Here is a 25,598-nt window from a genome sequence, read left to right as displayed (position 1 = left end):
TGGGGGATTTCAACATGCAGGTGAACTGGGAAAATCAGGTTGGTACTGGACCCCAGGATAGGGAGTTTGTGGAGTGCCTACGGGATGCATTTTTCGAGCAGCTTGTACGACAGCCGACCAAGGATAAGGCTATTCTGGATTTAGTGTTGTGCAATGAACAGGATTTGATCAGTGATCTTGAATTAAAGGAGCCATTAGGAGGTAGTGACCATAATATGGTAAGTTTTTATCTGCAAGTTGAGAGGGATAAGGGCAGATCAGAAGTGTCAGTATTGCAGTTGAACAAAGGAGACTATGGAGCCATGAGGGAGGAGCTGGCCAAAGTTGACTGGTCGGATATCCTAGCAGAAAAGACAGTGGAACAGCAATGGCAGGTATTCTTGGGAATAATGCACAAGGTGCAAAATCAGTTCATCCCCCGGAGAAAGAAGGATTCAAAGGGGGAAAGTGGCCACAGTGGTTGACAAAGGAAGTCAGATATAGCATAGTGTTAAAAAAGAAGTATAACAGAGCTAAGGTGAGTGGGAAGATGGATGATTGGGAAATTTTTAAGGAGCAACAGAACTTAACTAAAAAGGCTATACGGGGAGAAAAAATGAGGTATGAACGCAAGCTAGCTAGGAATATAAAGGAGGATAGCAAAAGTTTTTTTAGGTATGTGAAGAGAAGGAAGATAGTTAAGAACAATGTTGGGCCCTTGAAGAATGAATTGGGAGAAATTGTTATGGGAAACAGAGAATTAGCAGATGAATTTAATAAGTACTTTGGATCTGTCTTCACGAGGGAAGACACAAGCAATCTCCCAGATGTATGGATGGGCCAAGGACATAGGGTAACAGAGGAACTGAAACAGATTGACATTAGGAAGGAAACGGTGATGAGTAGACTGATGGGACTGAAGGCTAACAAATCCCCAGGTCCAGATGGTCTGCATCCTAGGGTACTAAAGGAGGTGGCTCTGGAAATTGCGGATGCATTGGTGATCATTTTCCAATGTTCCTTAGATTCAGGATCAGTTCCTGAGGATTGGCGAATGGCTAATGTTATCCCACTTTTTAAGAAAGGATGGAGGGAGAAAACAGAGAACTATCGCCCTGTTAGCCTAACATCAGTAGTGGGGAAGATGCTAGAGTCCATTATTAAAGATGAAATAGCGGCATATCTTGATAGCAGTGATAGGATTGGGCCAAGCCAGCACGGATTTACCAAGGGCAAATCATGCTTGACTAATCTATTGGAGTTTTTCGAAGATGTAACCAGGAAGATTGATGCGGAAGATCCAGTGGATATGGTGTACCTTGACTTTCAGAAGGCATTTGATAAGGTACCACATAGGAGATTGGTGGGTAAAATCAGAGCTCATGGCATTGGGGGGAGGATATTGACATGGATAGAAAACTGGTTGGCAGATAGAAAGCAAAGGGTGGCAGTGAATGGGTGTTTCTCGGAATGGCAGATGGTGACTAGTGGGGTGCCACAGGGCTCGGTATTGGGACCTCAGCTGTTCACAATTCACATGAATGATTTAGAGGAAGGCATTGTGAATAACATCAGCAAGTTTGCTGATGATACTAAGCTGGGTGGCAGTGTGACATGTGATGAGGATGTTAGGAGAATTCAAGGTGACTTGGATAGGCTGGGTGAGTGGGCAGAAACTTGGCAGATGGCGTTTAATGTGAATAAGTGTGAGGTTATTCACTTTGGGAGCAAGAACAGGAAGGCAGATTATTATCTGAACGGTGTGGAGTTAGGTAAGGGAGAAATACAAAGAGATCTAGGAGTACTTGTTCATCAGTCTCTGAAGGTGAATGAGCAAGTGCAGCAGGCAGTGAAGAAGGCTAATGGAATGTTGGCCTTTATTACAAAGGGAATTGAGTACAAGAGCAAGGAAATCCTTTTGCATTTGTACAGGGCCCTGGTGAGACCACATCTGGAGTATTGTGTGCAGTTTTGGTCTCCAGGGTTAAGGAAGGACATCCTGGCTGTGGAGGAGGTGCAGCGTAGGTTCACCAGGTTAATTCCTGGGATGTCCGGACTGTCTTACGCAGAGAGGTTAGAGAGACTGGGCTTGTACATGCTGGAATTAAGGAGATTGAGGGGGGATCTGATTGAGACATATAAGATTATTAAGGGATTGGACAAGATAGAGGCAGGAAATATGTTCCAGATGCTGGGAAAGTCCAGTACCAGAGGGCATGGTTTAAGAATAAGGGGTAGGTCATTTAGGACAGAGTTGAAGAGGAACTTCTCCCAGAGAGTTGTGGAGGTGTGGAATGTGCTGCCTCAGAAGGCAGTGGAGGCCAATTCTCTGGATGCTTTCAAGAAGGAACTAGATAGGTATCTTATGGATAGGAGAATCAAGGGTTATGGGGACAAGGCAGGAACCGGGTTTTGATAGTAGATGATCAGCCATGATCTCAGAATGGCGATGCAGGCTCGAAGGGCCGAATGGTCTACTTCTGCACCTATTGTCGATTGTCTGTTGTCTATTATGAATTAGGGTATGGTGTTCAAAGGGGTAAAGTTCAGAACCTGCCCTTCCAAATGGCTTTGACTGCATTTCTCTTGCTGACGGCCCAATCGAGATACCACTGCTGCACATTTATGTACCTTCAGGCAGAGAGTCAGGTTTTGCTTGAGCTATGCTGATGTCATAACTTTCCCCTTCATTGGTTGGAGTGCTTGCAGGTGGACATAAGCAATAGGCAATTGACCATTGCTGTTAATCCATACTGAAGATGGCAGAAGCAGACCAAACAAAAAAGAGGTGAAGACAGTATATTGTGGAGTATTCGAAATATAGATTTATACCAGCACCAAGCAATCAATAGCAGCCAATGTGTCTGTTGTACGATACTTTTTTCAAATGAGGCACTGAAACCATCCAGGCTCCTTGAACAATTGAAGAGAATATGCTCTGAAAGGCAAACAACAATTTGGCTTAGCAACACTCAACACGCTGGAGGAACTCAGCAGGTCGGGGAGCATCCGTGGAAAAGGTCGGTCGATGTTTCGCGCCGGAACCCTTCGTCAGGACTGAAAAGGGAAGGGGCAGAGGCCCTATAAAGAAGGTGGGGGGAGGGTGGGAAGGAGAAGGCTGGTACGTTCCAGGTGAAAAACCAGTAAGGGGAAAGATAAAGGGGTGGGGGAGGGGAGGCAGGGAGGTGATAGGCAGGGAAGGTGAAGATGGAATACCGGAAAACACAATGGGTAGTAGAAGGAGGCGGAACCATGAGGGAAGTGATAGGCAGCTGGGGGAGGGGCAGAGTGACATAGGGATAGAGGAAGGGGGAGGAGGGAATTACCGGAAGTTGGAGAATTCTATGTTCATACCAAGGGGCTGGAGACTACCTAGATGGTATATGAGGTGTTGCTCCTCCAACCTGAGTTTAGCCTCATCATGGCAGTAGAGGAGGCCATGTATGGACATATCTGGATGGGAGTGGGAGGCAGAATTGAAGTGGGTGGATACTGGGAGATCCTGTCTGTTGTAGCGGACAGAGCAGAGGTGCTCGACGAAGCGGTCCCCTAATCTGCGTCGATACATATGTCCATACATGGCCTCCTCTACTGCCATGATGAGGCTAAACTCAGGTTGGAGGAGCAACACCTCATATACCATCTAGGTAGTCTCCAGCCCCTTGGTATGAACATAGAATTCTCCAACTTCCGGTAATTCCCTCCCCCTCCTTCCTCTATCTCTATGTCACTCTGTCCCCTCCCCCAGCTGCCTATCACCTCCCTCATGGTTCTGCCTCCTTCTACTACCCATTGTGTTTTCCCCTATTCCTTCTTCACCTTTCCTGCCTATCACCTCCCTGCCTCCCCTCCCCACCCCCACCCTTTTATCTTTCCCCTTACTGGTTTTTCACCTGGAACCTACCAGCCTTCTCCTTCCCACCCTCCTCCCACCTTCTTTATAGGGCCTCTGCCCCTTCCCTCTTCAGTCCTGACGAAGGGTTCTGGCCCGAAACGTCGAGCGATCTTTTCCACGGATGCTGCCCGACCTGCTGAGTTCCTCCAGCATGTTGTGAGTGTTGCTTTGACCCCAGCATCTGCAGATTATTCTGTGTTAACAATTTGGCTTATTTTTAGTCATTTTGTGAAAACTTTCAGAAAAGAAAAAGATTTCAAAATATGTTTGCCAGCACTTCACAACAAAACAGTGATGGTTTGTGAGCTTCATAGAACATTTAATTGCTCATTGCTAAATCTGGAAATCCCATACAGTTGGAGAACTGATTCAGCCAGCAGTAATGAAGTTTCTGAGTACGGTTTTGCGTAAGTCACCAGACCAAATAATTATTCCACTCAGTACAACTCTGTTCAAAGGTGAATAGATGAAATGTCCAAGAACACTGAAAGTACATGGTACAACATGCTTAAGGCAACAGAAATTTCTCTGCATTCGGATGAGTTATCTTTGCCAGGTAATGAATCTTTGCTTACTGGTTATGTTCACTTCATAAAACATGAAAGGATGCTTCAAGAGTTGTTATTTGAAAGTGGACTGGAAACAGATATGAAGAGGGAACCAACATTTTTGGTTGTTCTGCATTTTGTCAAAGAGAAGGACATTCCACTCACTAATATCCTTGCTTATGCAACAGTTGGAGCAACATCAATGACAGGACACCACTGTGAGCTCATTTCCTCCTTGAAAACAGCTGGATCCAACATATTTACCATTCACTGTGTAGTTCACAAGCAACATCTCGTTGCAAAAGACCCAAGTGATCAGTTGCACAAATCATTAAATACTGTTATCACTGTGATAAATAAAATCAAGTCTCATGCTCTCAAACCTCGACTATTTCTGGAGCTTTGTAGCGAGAACAATGAACACCTGCTGTTGCACATGATGGTCAGATGGCTCTCAAAAGGAAGCTGCCTCAGGCGCTTTTGTGCACTTTTTGAAACGGTGATAAAATTCTCTGAAGACTGCAATGGTTCATTCAATCATTAATTTCAGAATATTAGCCATTGTTTATTTGTTGGCATTATTTGCAAAAATTATTCATATCAATCTTCAATTGCAAGGAAATGGTATGGACCATATCAAAGTCAAATCCGTCATCTCCATATGTGTGTCCAAGTTAACCCCAGTTAACTGCAACTTTGGGTGTCGTGACCTTTTCCAATTTCTGAGTCTCTCTGATTTGGAAGTGATAGAAAGAATACCAGACATTGATCTTCATGTTTACTGTGCCCACCTGAGTGAGCTGCATAAAGACATGTCAGAGTGATTTCACGATTTTCTCTTGATCCAAATTCCAGATTGGATAATAAATCCATTTCTGAACACTTGTCATGAGGAATTAACAGGAAGGATGGAGGACAAACTGATCTCACTGCAAAATGACTTTCAGGTGAAGCCGAGGTTCAAAACATCATACTTGTTTGCAGAAAGAAATCTCTGAGCGCTATCCTGCGCTCTGGAAAAAAGGTCAAGATGTTTGTTATTGCCTTTCCAACATCATATTTAGTGGAGCACAGTTTGAGTGCAGTCAGCCAACTTCTTTCAAAGTAACAAAACAGACTGCAAATTACTGAATGTGGGGATCTGAGTCTCTGAAGTGGCAGTCAGCCTGATGTTGAGAAGCTGGTATCACCACATCAAGCCTATCCATCCCATTGAAAAGTGAAAAAGCAATGAAGTAGTGAATATTTGGACTACCAATGTAAGCTCTAAAACTATTGATGAAATTGTTTACATGGTGATAAAATGGATTTTTTGCAGGTTTAAATAGATTTAAGTATTTTTTACAATTGTTTGTCACTGCTTTGAACTTGCAGTCCTTTTTTTTTCACTGCGATTTGTAAAACAAAATTCTTTATAGTTTTAATGTAATGGTTGGAAAGGGCAGGAGGGGCTTGGGGGATGTGGTCTGGGAGCCAATGGAGTGGGAACCCAAAATGTTTGGGAGCCACTGCTCTATATTTTCCCTATTCCAGATGCCTCTTTAATATTCAAGTCTTCACAACCTCTTTAACTTTTCATTCTACATGCTATTCCTTTTGTGTGAAATAATTGCCCTCCAAATCCACTTTAAATTTAATCTGCACATATTAAATGTATCCGCTAGTTTCAGATACTACTATCATGAAAAAGACTCTAGCAATCTATCCTATCTATCCTTTTTATAATTATATATACCTCCATCATGTATCTCTCAGCCTTCTTTTCTCCCAGATCCAGCATAGCCAATTCAATGTGCCAGCCATCCAATTAGCGCAATATTCTTGTGAATCTTTTCAGCTTACTCAAATCTTTCCTGTAGTGTGGTGACCAGAATGGCATACAATACACCAAATGTGGCCAAATCAACACGTTGTACAACAGTAACATGACATCCCAACACTTGTACACAGTGGCTCAGCCAATGCCATTAGCTGCCTTCACCACCTATGTTGCTACTTTCAGGGAACTATGCGTTTGTATCCCTACTTCTCTCTGTTCAACAACACACCCCAGGGCCCTGCCATTCACTGTTACCTCACATTCTCAGTTTTGATTAAAACATCTTAGACCTAAAATGTATTTCTCTCCATATGCTTTAAGAATTTTCTGTTATTATTTTTCACTGGTCATTACATATCTTGAGATGTACTACAAACAAAGTAAGATGAAATATAATGCTCACATTCTTCATTTCTTTCTACAGTATAAAGAACTATTATTGGTAACCCAGGGTGATTGATTAATTTTTTGCAGTTTTAATATTAAGTCATCAACAATCTTAATTATTAAAATCTCAGAGTGTCTTACATTTAGTGCATAATAATAGAACATTGAACAGACTATTTGACAGTGGTACATTGCATGCTAAAGATATTTGGGCACTTTGTACAATTTGTGGAAAACCAATCTTTCTGGAGCATGGTGAATACGCTAGGATAAATGTTTCAATTTTTAAGGGAAGTAGATGTAATTTAATATAGGGGAAATGAACATACATGAATATTAGGAATAGAAAATTGATATTGATAATAATTTATCAAGGTTCATCACACAATTCATAAAGAAATGCAGTTTATAAAATGTAGGTTTTACAAGCCATAAAATATAGGAAGCTACACACACAAAATGCTGGAGGAACTCAGCAGATCGGACAGCATCTATGTAAAAGAGTGCAGTGGACGTTTTGGTCCAGGGCACTTCATCAGGACTGGCAAAAAAGATGATAAGTCAGAGCAAGAAGATGGCGGTGGGGTGTGGGGAGGGGAGGAAGAAGTAGGAGATCAGTAAAATTGAGAGGGTGGGGGAAGTGGTAAAGTAAAGAGCTGGGAAGTTGATTGGTGAAAGATAAAGGGGGAATCTGATAGGAGAGAGTAGAAGACCATGGAAGAAAAAGAAGGGGGAGGAGCACCAGAGGGAGGTGATGGGCAGGTAAGGAGATGAGGTGAGAGAGGAAAACGGGAATGGGAGAATGGTGAAGTGGAGTGGGCAATTACTGGAAGTTCGAGAAATCGATGTTCATGCCATTAGGTTGGAGGCTACCAGATAGAATATAAGATGTTGCTCCTTTAACCTGAGTGTGGCTTCATCATGCCAGTAGAGGAGGCCATGGACTGACACGCCAGAATGGGAATGGAAAGTAGAATTGAAGTGAGTGGTTAACGGGATATCCTGCTTTTTTTGGGTGATGGAGAGTAGTTGCTCGGAAAAAGAGGTCTCCAATCTATGTCATGTCTCACCGATATACAATAATCTCCACCGGACTCACAAGTGAAGTGTCATGTTACCTGGAAGGACTTTGTGGGGCCCTGAATGGTAGTGAGGGAGGAGGTGTAGGGGCAGGCGTGCACTTGCTATGCTACTTTATAAGTATTATATAATTTAGAATCATAAATTATTGTTTTTATTGGTGTTTATCCATGGTTATAACTTCAAACTTAGAAGAAAACTAAAATGAATATACAAAACTTAGATATACAATAGTTTCTACAGGAGTTTAGCTTCCACTTTGCAGCATTCTTTTCCAACATTTACCTATTCCAAACTCTGTTTCTGTTTACTGAAACCCTACCAATACTCTTGGAAATGTATTATGGAAAGTATTGTTATTATCAGTGCTATAATACTCATAAGATGATAATCTTAAGACTATAAGATGTAGGAGCAGAATTAGGCCATTTGACCCACTGCGTCTAAGTGGTTGATCCAATTTTCCTCTCAGCCACAGTCTCCTGCCTTCTGTCTGTATCTCTTCATGCCCTGACCAATCAAGAATCTATCAACCCCTGCCTTAAATATACAAAAAAATGGCCTCCACAGCTGCCTGTGGCAAAGAATTCCACAGATTCTTCACCCTAGCCTAGTAGAGATTTAATGAAATAATATATTTGTATGGAACAGAGATGGTATAGTCTAGATAGCAACTGTATTTCCATGTTAGCCCTAAAATCTATCTTAATATTAGTAGCAAACAGTCTCCAAGGATGTTTTAACATTTCATTTTTTCCAGAGATTTAAAGGCACTCCCAGAGAATTGTAAGGCTTAATAGTTGCAATTACACCACATTGATCATGATAAAAAGTAAAATGATCTTCTGTCTTTGCTCAGCTTTAGTACTGCCCCTAATAAAGAAACAGAGTATGTAAGCCACAAAAGAGCTCAAAATAATATAGTTTTCATACTGAATTCTGGAGGAACTCATCAGGACAAGCAGAATCTATGAAAATGAGTAAACAGTTGACGTTTCGTCAGGACTCAGGACTCCTAAAGGAGTGTCTCTGCCTAAAACATCAACTGCTTCCTCCTGTCCATAGCTGCTGCCTGATCTGCTGAGTCCCTCCAGCATCCTTTGGATTTCCAGCAATTGCTGATGTTCTCATGTTTGTAATACAATTTTCATCCCATTTTCTTGTCTTCTGTAATAACCACAGCAATTTCTTTGAGTACAAATATACTTATAGTAAGTATAAGATAAAGATACCATATGAAAGCCTTGTGTTCTTTGCTACCTGTACTTAATTCCAATTTTGCTGGCGAGAGCAAGGAACTTGACTTAGCTTTCGGGACCAAACTCTGTACATCTATGTACTTTGTCTCCATGCCATTAAACGATAAGAAAACATAATGAATCTTAATGATTTGAACCAGGCAAAAGTAAAGCTTTCTATATCTTAATTCAGATACCATTGAATGAATTTGCTGTGGAATTCATGTTTAATAGACTCTTTTAATACTTCAAATAAACTGTCAGTAATTAATTGTTTTTCAGGGTGCGCAGTGTGGAGATGGATTTAAAGTGCGTAATGTATCTTGTAATGTTCATGATGGGACTCTCTCTGAATCGTCAAAGGTGGTGGAGAATGAGATGTGTGGCAATAAGGCAGCTGGAATAAATGATATTGAGAGAGGACTAAAAATACCTTGTTCAGTGCCCTGTCCAGGTAATATTTCACAAGGAGTCCTTATAAAGCTGTAATTACTCGACCAAGAAATTCTTCTTTGTAGTGATCATTGTTACTTGGCATTTTACCGACAATTATATGATTCAAAATGGTTATATTTCTACGTAAATATTATTGTTTTGCAAAACTGCAGTCTTATGACTCTGCATTTGAACTTATGTGATTGATTATCATGCTCATATCAATGTGTTTGCATTGTTTTGATATAGGCTATGACTGTAATCTCTGGGTTTTTTTTATTATTATGTATTAATTCTGTGATGATTTTTGCAACAGAAAGATTCATTGACTTTGGTACAGATAAATTATCAAAGGTGTTACATGATATAATTTAAACTAAAGTTTGCACCAAGCTACTGCTAATACTTTTCACAATATTATATGTACATACAATGTTGATGATCATATCTGCCCAACTCCTATTCCAATGACAAACAAAAGAAAATTGCAGTGGATTGGGTGTCACAAGGACTCCACAACTACAGCAGTTCCTGTGGAGATTAAGGTACCATTCAAGGTTAACTTTCATCAGAATTTATAAACTTTACTGACCAGTAATCTGAGATAATGTACACTTTGCCGACTTTATTTTCATTCTTGTGCAATTGCAATTAATATTTACATCTCTGCAATATGTGTAAGTATGACAGTCCATAAAATGTCCACCATATTTATTAAAATCTTTAACCCTGTTTATATTTGTATGAACTTTATAATTAGTTCTGAAATGGATTAACAGTGAACGTTGCTCATCTAAGTGTACACTTGCAAAGATTTAACAGAAGTTTTCACACATGCAAATCACTTTCACAAAATTAAAAAGTCCCTACTTCAAAATTGTGCCGCTACTCCTCGAATGGGTATTTTCTGTACAATCCTCTGTCGCAATATGACCACCCAACAAGGCAAGTTCAAATCTGGCAGATTAGGTGTTGGAAAGTACCATTCAATAAGCTTCTGAAACAGTTGAAAGCACCACTTAAATTTTCTTTCATGTTGTTTTGTGTTTATAACTTCTGCAATTCACAGCAGAATTGCCTTCTCTGGAATTATCCTTTTTGTTTCTGTTTCTAAGGAGAGAACTTGAGCAGAGCATTTAGCTTGAAGTCAACTTTCCGAAAGCACTTATTGACCAGTGTTGCTATTACCGTTGCATGTTTTCATCATCTGAAGCTTTCCTGCTAATTCTAAGGAGTGGGCGGCACTGTAACACAGCGGTTATCACAATACTTTACAGCACGAGCTGAAAGATTGATGTTTGATTCCTGCTGGTGTCTGTAAGGAGTTTCTATGTTCTCCCCTGTCCACATGGGTTCCTTCCAGGTACCTCGGTTTCCTCCCATGTTCCGTATTATGTTGGCACTGGAAGCATGGTGATATTTGCAAGCTGCCCTCCACAAACTTCGCTGATATAAATTGATGCAAAATTATGTATTTCACTATATATTTCGATGTACATGTGATGAACAAAGCTGATCTTTCTAAATCCATTAGAGTTCATTATTGAGGATGTCATTTCAGAGTACTTGCATGTACTTGATAAACTAAGGCAAAGTCAGCAAAATTTTGGTTAAGGGGAGATCTTGCCTGATAAATCTCTTAGAATACTTTGAGAAGGTGAAAAAACAGGTTCGGCAAATGGGAGTGGGTGAATGTCAATTATCTGGATTTTCAGAAGGCCTTTGAGAAGTTGCCACACAAAAGACTGCAAAATGAGATAAGAGCTTTAGCTTTCAGGCGAGGTACTTGCATGGATAGAAGATTGGCTGACTCGCATGAGGCAAAGAGTTGAAACAAAGGGGGACTTTTCTGGTTGACTACCAGTGACTAGTTGTGTTCTGCAGGGGATGGTGTTGAGATCACTTCTTTTCATGTTATATGATAATGATTTGCATGATGGAATTAATGGTTTTGTGGCCAAGTATGCAGACAATATAGAAATAGTTGGAAGAACAGGTAGTGTCATCATAAGACCATAATACAAAGGAGCAGAATTAGGCCATTCAGCCCATCAAGCCTGCTCCGCCATTCCATCATGACTGATCCTGGATCTCACTCAACCTCATACACTTGCCTTCCCGCCATATTTTTTGATGCCGTGACTGATTAGGAAACTATCAACCTCTGCCTTAAATATACCCATGGACTTGAGAGGCAGGAATTATGCAGAAGATCTTGGACATAATGGAAGAGAGGGCAAAGAAGTGGCAGATAGAATAGAGTGTAGGGAACTGTGGGGTTCCTCACTTTGGTAGGAAGAATAAAAGTGTAGACTATTTTCTAAATGAGGAGAGAGTTTAAAAATCAAAGGTGTATAAGGACTTGGGAGTCCTGCTTCAGTATTAGAGTTACAGCGTCGTAATGTACCTCAGCACTGAAGCACGCCTTTGATCCACCTAGCCCTTGCAAACTAGATCTTTTGCCAGGTCCAATCTATCTGCACCTGGACCATATCTCCCCAAACTCTTCTCATTCAGGTACTTATGCAAGTTACTCTTAAATGTTACAACTGAACCCAAATCTACCAATTCTGTCAGCTGCTCAATAAGCACTTGCACCATCTCCAAGTGAAGAAGTTTCCTCTCAAATTTCCCTTAAATATTTCATCTTTTACTCTAAACTGACCTCCAGTTCTAGCCTTGATCAGCATGAGGTGAAAAAGCCTACATGCATTCATCCTATTTATACTCCCCTTAACTTTGTATACCTCTATCAGATCTCCCCTCATTCTCCTCTACACTGGAGAATGAAGTCCGAACCTATTCAACCTTTTCTTATAAGTTGGGTCCTCAAGTCCAGGCAACAATCTTGTAAATTTTCAACGTACTCTTTCAATCTTATTGATATCTTTCCTGTAGGTAAATGAGCAAAGCTACAGACGGTACACCAGATCGGGCCTCACCAATGTCTTAGACCACTTTAACATAACATCCCATCTCCTGTACTCATGCTTTGATTTGTAAAGGGCTGTGTGTCAAAAGCTCTCTTGACAACCCTTTCTACCTATGATGTCACTTTTGAGGAATAGTGTAACTGTATTTACAGGTCTATTTGTTCCATGGCACACCTCAGATCACTACCATTCACTGTCTAAGTTTTACCCTAGTTTCTCCTCCAAAAGTGCAAAACTTCACACTTGTCTGCGTTAAATTCTACCTGCCATTTTTCAGCCCATTTTTCTAGCTACTTCAGATCCTGTTGCAAGCTTTGATAGCCTTCCACACTGTCCACTATGGCCCCAATATTGGTGCCATCTGTAAATTAGCTGATCCAGTTTAACACATTATCTAAATCATTAATATAAATGATAAACAACAACAGATCCAGCACCAATTCCTGTGGTACATCACTAGTCACAGGTCTCAAGTTAAAGACACAACCATCTACTATCATTCTCTTGTTTTTCACATGAAGCCAATGTTCAATCCAATTGGCTAGCTTGTCCTAAATGCCAAGTGACTTAACCTTCTGGACCATTCTCCCATGTGGGATTTGTCAAAGGCCTTGCTAAAGTCCATGTAAACAACTTCCACTGCCCTTCCTTCATCCATGTTCTTGAGAATAGTTACAAGATTGGTTAGACATTAACTATTACACACAAAGCCAAGTTGACTATCCCTAAACAGGCCTGGTCTATCCAAATACTTAACTATTCTGTCCCTGAGAATATATTGTCATAGCCTGCCCACAAGTGATGTGAGGTTCACTGGCCTATAATTTCTCAGGTTATTCTTAGAGCCTTTTTTGAATAACAGAATAGCTTTAGCGGTCCTCCAATCTTCAGGTATGTCACTTCTAGCAAATGATGTTTTAAATATCTCTGCTAAGGCCCTTGCAATTTCTGTACTAGCCTCCTACAAGGTCTGAGCGGACACTTTGTCGGGCCTTTGGTACGTATCTACCCTAATTCACCTCAAGACAGCTAACCTCTCCTCTTCCACAATCTGGATACAGTCCATGACATCACCATTCTTTTGGCTTACTGATCTTCAAAATGACTAATTTTCTCACTTGATATCCTTTTGCTCATAATATATCTATAGAAGCTCTTGGGTTTCTCTTTTGCCTTGTCTTCCAGAGCAACCTCATGCCTTCTTTTTTCTCTCCTGATTTCTCTTTGAATTTTTCTCTTGCATTTCTTATACTTCTCAAGTGCCTCATTTGACGCTAACTGCCTATATCTGATATGTGCCTCCTTCTTTTTCTTTACCAGGGCTTCAATATCCTTCAATAACAAAGATTGCATAGCCTTGTCTTTTATTCTAACAGGAGCATACAAATTCTGTTCTCTCAATATTTCATTTTTGAAAGCCTCCCACTTACCAAGTATCTCTTTGCCTGGAAAGAGACTATCCCAGATCAAAACTGCCAGATCCCTTCTGTTGCCATGAAAATTGGCCTTACTCTAATTTAGAATTGCAACCCAAGAACCAGTCCCATCATCCTCCATGACTACCTTAAAACTTTTGGAATTATGATCACCAAATTCAAAGTGTTCCCCTACACACTCCTTTGTCACTTGTCCCACCTTGATCCCTGGGAGGAAGTCCAGTAATGTGCTCTCCCTTGTGCTGACCTGTACTATTGATTAAGAAAAGTTTCCCCAACATATTTGTCAACCGCTATTCCATCTAATCACGTTAGCGTATGAGAATCCCAGTCTTTATGTAGAAAGTTAAAATCACCTACTTTTGTAACCTTATATATCTTGAAACTGCCTGTCATCACCCTACAGAATTTGTACTCATTAAGGTTAACTTTCAGGTTGAGTCTTTGTAAGGAAGGCAAATGCAATGTTAGCATTCATTTCGAGAGAATTAGACTATAGTTACAAAGATGTCCTTCTGGGGCTTTATAAGATGTTGGCCAGACCATATTCACGATATTGAGAGCAATTTTAGGTCCTGTATCTAAGGAAGGATGTGTTGGCCCAGTAAAGCGTCCAGAGGAGATACACAAGAATGATCCCAGGTATGAAAGACTTCATATATGAAGATCATTTGATGCCTATGGGCATGTACGTGATGGGGTTCAGTAGGGGAATGGGAGATCTTGTTGATACCAATTGGAAACAGAAAGGCATGGATAGAGTTGATGTGGAAAGGATGTTTCCATTACTAGGAGAGTCTAGAATCTTAGGGCACAGCCTCAGAAAAAGAAGCACATCATTTTAAGCTGCAGAGGAATTTATTTAGCTGGAGGGTAGTGTCACTGCGGAACTTGTTGCCAAAGAGGACTACGCAGGCCAAGTCACTGGGTGTATTTATGATATGGATTGATAGGTTCTTGATTGATAATGGGGTTAAAGGTTACAGGGAGGGTGGGTTTGAGAGAAAAATCCTCCACAAGTGAATAGTGGAGCAGACTCGATGGGCCAATTGGTCTAATTCTGCCCCTACTGTATACCTTATGGAAACAGACTAAAACCGAAGATCTGTTCCCTTATTTGGTCAATGATTTGCTTTAATTCACTTGGTCACAATCAACATGCTTGCCAAAAAGACACCTGAAGGTATATCTAAACCTTGCACAAGTCTTACAATACGTTCCAGGGAGATTGAATCCTATGAGAATCCTGCTGTTCTGCAGGTTCAAGGGAATTTTTGTCGATCTTCCAGTTTGCTTCCGTGGCGTCTGATAAGACCACGATGAGAACTGCAGACTCAAGCTCAACTGGATGAATTGGTGAGTTGGCACAAATGTCACATGGATTCAGTCTTGCATCCATGCTTCATATGTTCCTGAAACAATGATTCAAGATTGTCTGCGCCATCCTGAACATTCTTTCTCTATTCGAAGGAGACATGGATCAAAGGTCCCAAGAGACAGTGGGGATGTTGAAAATTTTCAAGGAGGATTTGAGGGCATCCTTGAACTTTTTTGTCTGAATGTTTAGTGAGCTATTCCGATGTCAGAGCTCAGAAGAAATGGTCTGTTTACTGAGCCTGGGATTGGGATGCAAGCAAAATTGCAGCTCAGTGAAGCCAGCTCTGTTTAATGTGAACCTCAATAGTGGAGGTGTTGATCCAGGATAAGAAGCAGAAATTAGGTTGCTTATCGTTCCACTGAAATTGGGAGGATTTTTGAAGACAGCATTGGTATAGCTCACCAGTACTTTGAAGTGCTCACTATACGTAATCCAGGTCTCAGAAAAATATAGGACAGGAATCATTGTTGCCCAGTAGACCATAAGTTTTGTATCAGGATTCAGGTCTTCAAATAGCCTTTTCTCAATTGCAACATGCACAAAATGCTGGAGGAGTTCAATAGGTCAGGCAGCATCTATGGAAGGGAATAAAAAGTCATCATGCAGACTGGAAAGAAAGGGGGAAGGAGCCAGAATAAGAAGGTGAGGGAGGAGAAGAAGCACAAGCTGAGAGATGATAGATGCAAAAAGTTAAAGGGCTGAAGAAAAAGGAAAATTAATGGGGGAAGACCATGTGAGAAAGGGAGACGATAGGCAGGTTAGGAAAAGAGAACAGGTAAGAGGGGAGTGGATTGGTGAACAGAAAAGTAGAGAAGGGAGAATGGGGAGAGATTACTGGACATTGGAGAAACAAATCTTCATACTGTCAGTCTGAGAGCTATCCACATGGAATATGAAGTGCTACACCTTCAACCTGACAGTGTCCATATTGTGGCAGTAGAGGAGGCCATTTCTGTTTTTTCACCTCGATCATCTTCAAACAATTCCTGAATATACTCAGTCCATCTGTTCATAATCTCATCTTTTTCCATGATAATGGTACCGCCCTTTGCTTTCAAACATCTACCTGAAGAACAGAGGAGCTTTTTACCAGTGATATTCCTGATTTGTTGATGTAACCTTTTTGGATCAGTAATAGGGATTCTTTCTATTTGCTCACATTCCTGGTTTAACCATTCTTTTTTGGCTTTTTGACATAAGCTTTTAATTATTTTATCTAAGGACTTATATTCTATAGGATTTGCTTTCTTCCGTCTCCTTTCTTCCATTAGATTTTGATTTCATCTATCATCAGGTCCTGATGAATTAATAATAGACAAAAATATTACTCTTGAAGATTATGGAATTGAAAAACTTACTGATTTAATCAGTGACGTTTATGAGACTGGTATAATACCAGAAGAGATGAAAAAATCAGTATTTATCACTCTTCTTAAGAAACCTGGAGCAATAGAAAGTGAATTACATAGGACCATAAGTTTAACGAGTCGTACCACCAAGATACTTTTAAGAATTTTGATGACAAGGACTAAAAGTAAGATACAAGCTGAAATAGGCAAAGAACAATGTGGTTTTGTGAAAGATAAAGGTACAAGAAACGCAATATTGATGTTAAGGATACTATCAGAACGAGCTATACAAGTGCAAAAAGATTTGTTTGTTTGTTTTATCGACTACACAAAAGCATTTGTTAAAGTGAAGCAGAATAAGTTATTTGAAATATTACAGAAAACTCTAGATCTAGAATCGAAAGACCTCCGCCTGATCAGAAATCTATACTGGGAACAAACTGCCGCTGTAAGAATAGATGGAGAAGTGAGTCAGTTTACGAAAATCAAGAGAGGCGTTAGACAAGGGTGTGTTTTCTCCCCTGATTTATTTAATTGTGTACAGAGAAACAATATTACAAAAAATAAGAGACATCAAAGTTGGTGGTGAAAACATCAATAATTTCAGATATGCAGATGACACTGTGTTAATTGCAAGTGCGGAGGAAGAAGTACAAAACTTAATTGATAAATTTGTTGAAGGAAGTGCAAAAATGGGTCTATCTATCAACTGCAAAAAGACAGAATGTATGGTGATATCCAAAAAAGAAGGAGAATCCTATCTGCAGGCTGAGAATAAACGGGGAAGACATAAAGTAAGTACAGAACTTTTGCTGCTTAGGAAGCTGGGTGACATCAGATGGCAGGTGCCACTTGGACATTAAAAGAAGAATAGGGATGGCAAAAGACACCTTTACGAGAATGAAGAGTATACTGACCAATACTAAACTAGGTATGACAACCCGCCTCAGAGTACTGAAATGTACTGAAATGTTACGTTTAACCAGTTATGGCTCAGAATGTTGGACAATATCTAGTAACATGAGGAAACGAATTGCAGCAGCAGAGATGTGGTTTTTGAGGAGGATGCAAAGAATATCATGGACAAAACAAATATTTAATGAGGATGTCATGAACAGAGCAAACACAAAAAGAGAAATAATGTATGAGATCATGAAAAGGCAACGTAACTTCATTGGACCTGTGATTAGGAAGGAGGAGTTAGAATGCATGGCAATTATGGGAAAGATGAAGGGAAGAAAGCAAGAGGAAGACAAAGACAAATGACGATGGAGACAGCAGCCAGAGAACTGGAAATGAATACCAATGAATTTATCCACTTGACCTGAAACAGGAGTGTGTGGGCCATGGCTGTCAAAGCTCAAACTGGGCATGGCACCTGATGATGTTGATGAGAGGACACTATGGAGTGACATTTCAAAATGGGAATAGAGACTGGAATTAAAATGGTTGTCTACCATCTCTGAGACCTCCCTCCCCTTTCTAGATCTTTCTGTCTCTGTCTCTGGAGGCAGCTTATCTACTGATGTCTACTATAAGCCTACTGACTCTCACAGCTATCTGGACTATTCCTCTTCTCACCCTGTCTCTTGCAAAAATGCCATCCTCTTCTCACAACATACACACATTCTTTTTCTCTCTCTCCTTTTTCTCCCTCAGTCCCTCTCACTATACCCCTTGCCCATCCTCTGGGCTTCTCCCCCCTCCCCCTTTTCTTTCTCCCTGGGCCTCATGTCCCATGATCCTCTCATATCCCTTTTGCAAATCACCTGTCCAGCTCTTGGCTGCATCCCTCCCCCTCCTGTCTTCTCCTATCAGTTTGGATCTCCCCCTCCCCCTCCCACTTCCAAATCTCTTACTAGCTCTTCTTTCAGTTAGTCCTGACGAAGGGTCTTGGCCCGAAACGTCGACTGTACCTCTTCCTAGAGATGCTGCCTGGCCTGCTGCATTCACCAGCAACTTTGATGTGTGTTGCTTGAATTTCTAGCATCTACAGATTTCCTCGTGTCTACCAGGAAATTCTTTCTGTTGAGGACAAAGCAAAGATACTAGACAAAGCAGTAACCCAATCTATGCTGGGTCTCAATGTGCACTAAACCAATTGTGAATTTCATTATCTACCCCTGCCTTTGCTGATAGTGAATCTGAGGTATATGGTCCATGTTTTCCAGAGTCTTACCCTGAACTCTCATGCCAGACAGCAATAGCTTAGGATATGCCAGATTGGCAGATGATGTTATTTATGGGTGTTGAGTGTAAGGGCAATCCTTCTGCATTCTTCAACCAAAGAGCTGATGAAAACTTGGAGTTGGCTTCCAAATATGCACACATGCATGGCCATCAGATCTCTGCAGCTCATTGACAGACGTTTTGGTGACCTCCTTTCTGAAGTGGGGAAGACATAGGTTGAAGCAACTTCCCATTACTCCTGTCAATTAGTTGCACCTCAGCAGGGACCTTGTTGGGGGTAGGATACAGCAAGCATAGTTGAAAGGTATCTTGAGATAGTGAAGCAGCCTTGCACAGCTCTGTCAGCTAGGTGGAGGAACTGCGGATCACCCGCCTGAAATTTAGCTACGTGCAGAAATCCAGCTGCATCTTTCATTTGTTTCATGGCATGCAAGCCATAATTCTAGCCAATGGGTTCATAATATAATTAAATGAGTGTAGACTGGTTTCTACAGGAGAATGGTGAATGATAAACTTCCTTTGTATATCAGAAATCTATAATATCTCTTCTACATTATCCAGCATTTCCTTTGAGCATGTCAGATTTTATTAAACCCCCTTATGGATAAGGAGAAAAGTACTTTCCAAAAAAAATCTACTAATTTGGCACTTATGCATCCTGCCCTTATGTGACAGCAATAACGAGCTATACCAAGAAATATTTAGCACTTCTTAAATTATCTTAGTTTGCGATCCTCTTTTGAGAGCAATTCCTGCAAAACAGTGTTCCTTTGTGTTAGATTTATATAAACAGAATGAGCAATCAGGAAAACTAAGATTTGGTGGTTTAAATGAAGCATTTAAACTTGATTATAATGTCATTTGATTAGGTTTGTTTCGAGGTGCAGTGATGCATGATCATCACGGGACAAATGCAGATCTACTAATGCATGCTATAAAGTCTTTGCTTATTCCTTAGGTGTTTTCCCCTACAGATGTACATGGGGACTTAGCAGACATTTTAAGTGTAGTCTTATGCTGAGATCCCTTGGAGCAGATTTATCAACAATAGACTGAGCACATGGAATTGGGATTAATATGTAATATGCAGACTTGGTTTTAGTATTGGCTATTAGACAGAATGCAATGTGTAGAAATAAATGGATCATTCTCAGCTTGTCAGACTGTGACTAGTGGAGTATTACCGGGATCATTGTTTGGGATGAACCTATTCACAATCTATACCAGTGTTTTTCCTGTGATGACCAAATAGCTCAATTTCAAGGTTTGCCAATGATTGGGTGGAATAATAAGTGGGAATGAGGCTGTAAAAGGCTTCAAGGGATATAAGCCACATTAACGAGTAGAAATTAATAAGTACACCTATGGCAGATGCAATATCATGTATAAAATTGTGAAGGTATTCACTTTGATGCTGAAATTAAAGTAATTTTAAGGAATATAATGAATTAAAGCAATTTGTAAGAGATGGTGGGTAAAATTGATGTTTAAGGAGATCTAGGTGTCAATAGATAATAGACAATAGGTGCAGGAGTAGGCCATTCGGCATACACTTGTCCTTGTACAGGAGTCATTGGAGGTGCATTAAACAACTAGTTAGACAAATTGTTTATTGACTTTTATTACATGTCGATTTGAGTACAGGAGTAAAGACATTTTTACTGCAATTATATAAAGCTCTGATGGCACCGGACCTAGAGTATTGTATATGGATTTGATCACTTTGTTTTAAAAGGTTTCACCTTGAAACCACCCAAGTGCAATGAAGGTTCACTAGACTGATTCCACTAATGATATCGTTACCATATGAGAAGGGACTGAGTACACTAGAATTATATTCTTAGTATTTAGAAGAATGGGCAGAGATATCATTAACAATCTTACGGTGCTCGACATGCTGAATGCATAGAAGTTTCCCTAGCTGAGAAGTATAGAACCAGAAGTCACTGTCTCATAATAAGATGAAGGACATTTTGGATGGTGATCAGAGAACTGCAAAGGACATTGAACTTTTGAAATATATATCCTAGAGGGCTATGGAGATTTAATTAATTAATTAATTCAAAAGAGTGATTAATAGGTTTTTAGATACTAAGGAAGGTGGAAAGTGCAGGAAATTCTGAGATTAAAGATGAATCAAGAGCTTGATTGATGAGAGAGCAGGCTCCAGGGGACAAATGGCCTACTCATGCTCTTATTTCTGAGGTTCTTTCGAATCATTGTTTCATAAAGTGATTTAAAATAGTGCTTGTTGCTTTTGGGAATGCTCTCTGTGATATTGATTGTTCAACCCATCGATTATTCAACCAGCCTGTTTAATGACTGTGGAATCCTGTGAACTGCTGTAGGCATCAAAAAAGGGGAAGTTATTGCCACAGAGATAACTGGATCTGAAAGCAAAGATTTATTTGAGGTCAGTGGCCTATCAGGCTTTTTGTTTTTTCAACGGTTGCACATTCTAGGATGCTGCAACCTGAAGGCTAGTTTTAACTCCATCCTGAAGAATAGCGTTTAAGTGTGTAGTTATATAATACATCATGTGAAATCTCCAGGCTAAATTCTGACCAAAATAAAACAAGTTACTCTGTGTGTATATATATATTCACGAATTCATCTTGCCACAAAATATGCTGATACTCCAATGCATAAACTGTTCAACACTCAACATCTGGCCACAGCTGGAAGAAAGATTTCCTCTGTCTTCCTCAGTGCAAATGAAGAAAACAATTATGTATAATTTCAAAGACAAATAGGTAGTTATTTCCAATGTCCCTTTTAATCATCCCTCTGGCATCACTGAACAAAATTAAGATTATTTGCTCCTTATTGAATTATTGTATTTCAAACCATGTTATAGGAAAAATTGAATTCCAAATTAGAGGATAGATTTTGAAACTAGACATGTATCTACACGTCATCAATCATCTTTCTCAGTATGGACCACATCTTTCTCCATATGTTTTCTAACTGGGGGCGGCATGGTAGCGTAGTGAGTCGCACAGCAGGTTACAGTACCAGTGAAAAGGGGTTCACTTCCGGTCACTGCCTGTAAGGAGTTGGTACGTTCTCCCCCAGACCGTGCGGGTTTCCTCTGGGTGCTCTGGTTTCCTCACACAGTCTCAAAGGCATACTGGTTGGTAAGTTAATTAGTCATTTCAAGTTGTCCTGTGATTAGACTAGGATCAAACTGGGGGATTGCTGGGCAGTGTGGTTCAAAGGCCAGAAGGGCCTATCCCGTGCTATATTTCAATAAATAAATATGCATATCTGAATGATTATTTCCATCAGAGATGAGCATATTTGTCCCTCTCCGGGGCTGGTTCAAAACTCAGGGTGACACTGAAGTTTAAGCTGTATTTATGTCTTAAGACAGTGGAGACTTGTCTTGGCTGCTCCACAGCAAGACAACTTTCTTCTGCTTCGACCCAGCATATTTTAAGATAGTTTCAGGCTTCCAGTACCCACAGTATTCTGCTTTTGAAATGAAGTTATTTTTTCATTACTTTTGATTCGAAAAACAGATTCTTTTTCTGCAGTGCTGTCCACATGTTACTTTCCTTTTCAGCAACTTTTTCCCTTATGCTGAAGTTACTACTTTGAAGTTTCAATCCTTCATTCCGCCATCACCATATACAAGAAGGTCAGCTAGGCAATAAACTTCGGAATAATTAGTTCTATTCCTGAGAAAATTTAGCTGTGTTTCAAACCTTCACCGTCACTTATACTGTACAATATTGGTTTAAATTATTATTAAGTGAATGTTTTTGATATGGAATATTTTATCTATTACCTCTAGGTGACTGTCACCTGACTGAATGGTCACTATGGAGTTCGTGCCAGCTTATCTGTTTGGATGGGAAGAGATTTGAAACAACCGGTCACCAAACACGTTCCAGGGCTGTGATTGTTCAGGCACTGGAAAATCAGGATAATTGTCCTGAACAAATATGGGAAGGGCGGCCTTGTACAGGTAAGAATTGTCCTTAAATTGGCCTACAATTATACAAGGGTGATTGATAAGTTTGTGGCCTAAGGTAGAAGGACTCAATTTTAGAAAACCTAGCACATTTATTTTTCAACATAGTTCCCTCCTACATTTACACGCTTTGTCCAGCGGTCGTAGAGCATATGGATCCCTTCTTTGTAGAAGTTGGCGTCTTGGACCTCCATGAAATGGTCCACAGCAGGGGTGATTGATATGATCATGGCCTAAGGTAGAAGGAGATGAGTTATTAACGTCAAACTTTCTGCATAATCACTCAAAGAGTTGAACTGCACATGCATGTAACGAGAGCTGTATAACTTATCTCCTTCTACCTCAGGCCACAAAGGTATCAATCACCCCTGCTGTGGACTACTTCTAGGGGTCCAAGGCACCGACTTCCTCAAAGAAGGGATCCGTATGCTCCACGACCACTGGACTAAGTGTGTAAATGTAGGAGGAGACTATGTTGAAAAATAAATGTGCTAGGTTTTCTAAAATTGACTCCTTCTACCTTAGGCCACAAAACTATCAATCAGCCCTTGTAACTGGCAAATTCACTATCAAAGTATACACTCACTAGTAACTTGGATTAAAGACTTGGGCAGGACACAAGTCTGTTACTTAAACATATGCCAGTACTTTCAAACCCAGCCCTCTATCAGGAGTATTGCATGATGTAAAATTATAGGCATTTATTAGACAAAGGATATTTGGTGCTCTGTTTAAAGTCTTCACTTTATCCCCACATTCCATAATCATTAGTGGAATCAGTATCTCAATATTAGAGTAAGAAGTTTTAGAAATACATCTTGTTGCTTATTTCTTTGCTTCATTACCTAAAATGTGGGAAACAGACATGTTAAAGACCATTAATTTTATCAGACTCCAACGTGAAGCTCTCTTTGATCAGCATCATACTCTGATGTTGATGCACTGAGCAATCTGTAAATATTGGAAGGATTCAGTTTTAAAATGGTGATATTCAGCAGCCAAGCTCTACATGTTATGTTTTTCTCCTCTTAATTAAGAGATTAAAGATCTCTTAATTAGATCTTTAGTCTAATTAATACAATATTTTGAATTCTCAATCTTGTTAGTTTTCCTGTTCATTCAACTGAAACTTGGATTGTTATCGTTGTGACAAATGTTCAGCAAATTGATTGTGTACCAGTTATTTTTCATATGTTGAAAGTGGTGAGTCATTCAATTATTTTTTGATTTTCAAATGGTTTCTATAAAGATACAGAGATAGCAAGAACAAATGCAAGTGAGGGATAGAAATTGTTCATAGACACCCATTTGTGGTACTTCATGAGAATTACTGTATTAATCTGCTAGATATCTCGAAAGAAAAAACAGGAAATCAAAATAAGTGTACAAGTTCTTGGAAGTTTTCTGTTAAACTTTGAAACTTCTCTAACATTGAAATATATTACTGTGGTAGAACCGTTGCTTTCATGAGGGACATCAGAGGAAAATGTGCAATGTTCAGTGCATTCACTTTAGTTTGTTTACTCCATTTGCTCATGTCCCCAAATGCTTTATTTTGTGTTAAATTTAGCTTAAGAAAAACCCAGTGAAACTGTCAGTTGGGGTCATGCAGAGGACTGGGAATTTCTACTCAATAGTAATGTAGAATAGGTACTTTCCACCTTTCAGTTCAAAAGCTAAAGAACTTCTTTGCTTGGAAAACAAATAAAACTACAGATGCCAGAAACTGAAACAAAACCAGAAATGCTAGATAAGCACAGCGGGTCAAACGGCATCAATACTGAAAAACCAGTTAATGCTTTGGGTCAGGGCGCCTTCACAGAACCTGGTAGCTGGCAAGGCACAATTTGTATGCTGCTCTTTTCAAGGCCAATACGTTATTACTTCCATTCCACATTTTTTCTCCCATCTTCATGTTGTTTACTATCCCTTTATCTCATTTCTTGGGACAAACCTGATGTTGAAGTTATGTTGCCAGTTTGTTGCTGTTACCAATTACAGTTAACAGCTAGTTAACTAGCTAACATTAAGGTTGTAAATATTCCTTGCTGTATCATTTCATACAAGGTATCTTGCAATTGGGCTTGTACTGTTTAACCACATGGCCAACAGCCGAGGTTACTGAGCACTATGCAACTTGTTGACATCATGAAAGGCATATTTTTCTTTTTAAAAAAAAACAGAAGTGGGCCATATAGGGCTTCACATCCATGTTGGCTCTCAGGCCAATCACATCAACCCCATTCCTCTATTTATGTAACCTGTTCTCACTCAGATGTATGCTAACTCCACCCTGACTTTCCTACCATTCAGGGATAATTTGCAGTTCTACTTTGAGATCTGGGAGGAAAGCAGAGCATGCAAATGAAACGTATCTAGTCTCAGGGAGACCGTGCAAACAGCAGTCAAGGATAGAATTTAACCCCACTCACTCAAGCTCTGAGGTGGAAACACTGGTTGCTCTTCTAATAGGCTATTGTATTCAATAATAGCTTTTATAGAAGTCCTACTGTGGCAGTGCACACAAAATGCTGGAGGAACTCAGCAGGTCAGGCAGCATCTACAGAGGGAAATAGTCAATGTTTTAGGTCAAGTCACTTAATCAGGACTGGAAAGGAAAGGGAAAGAAGCCAGAATAAGAAGGTGAGTGGAGGGGAAGAGTACAAGCTGTCAGGCGATAAGTGAGTCTTGGTGAGGGGGAAGGTGAGTGCGTGGGGAGGGAGGCATGAAAGGGAATAATGTGGGAAGCTGGGAGGAGATAGGTGGAAAAGGTAAAAGGCTGGAGAAGAAGGAATCTGATAGGTGAGGACAGTAGACTATGGAATAAAAAGAAAGAGGGATGTGGTGGTCAGGTGATGAGTGCAGGGGCGAAGGGAAAGAGTGAGAGGACCAGTAGTGGGGGATAAAGCAAAAAAAGAAAACAAAAGAGGATCCTGCTGATCAATTTTTAACTGA

General features: G+C 40.1%; 1 protein-coding gene across 1 annotated transcript in view; it reads left to right on the top strand.

Moving 5' to 3' along the window:
• Positions 1 to 25,598, top strand: part of thsd7ba (thrombospondin, type I, domain containing 7Ba) — a 1,092,806-nt gene that overhangs the window by 1,010,244 nt on the left and 56,964 nt on the right. The window contains exons 22-23 of the mRNA XM_063047545.1: positions 9,229 to 9,400; positions 22,464 to 22,637. Of these exons, the coding sequence (XP_062903615.1) occupies positions 9,229 to 9,400; positions 22,464 to 22,637 (346 nt within the window). The remainder of the gene's footprint in view (positions 1 to 9,228; positions 9,401 to 22,463; positions 22,638 to 25,598) is intronic.

Source organism: Mobula hypostoma, chromosome 5, assembly GCF_963921235.1.
Source record: "Mobula hypostoma chromosome 5, sMobHyp1.1, whole genome shotgun sequence".
Classification (NCBI taxonomy): domain Eukaryota; kingdom Metazoa; phylum Chordata; class Chondrichthyes; order Myliobatiformes; family Myliobatidae; genus Mobula; species Mobula hypostoma.
Note: the sequence above shows the minus strand (reverse complement) of the source record. Positions and strands in the feature narration are given on the sequence as shown.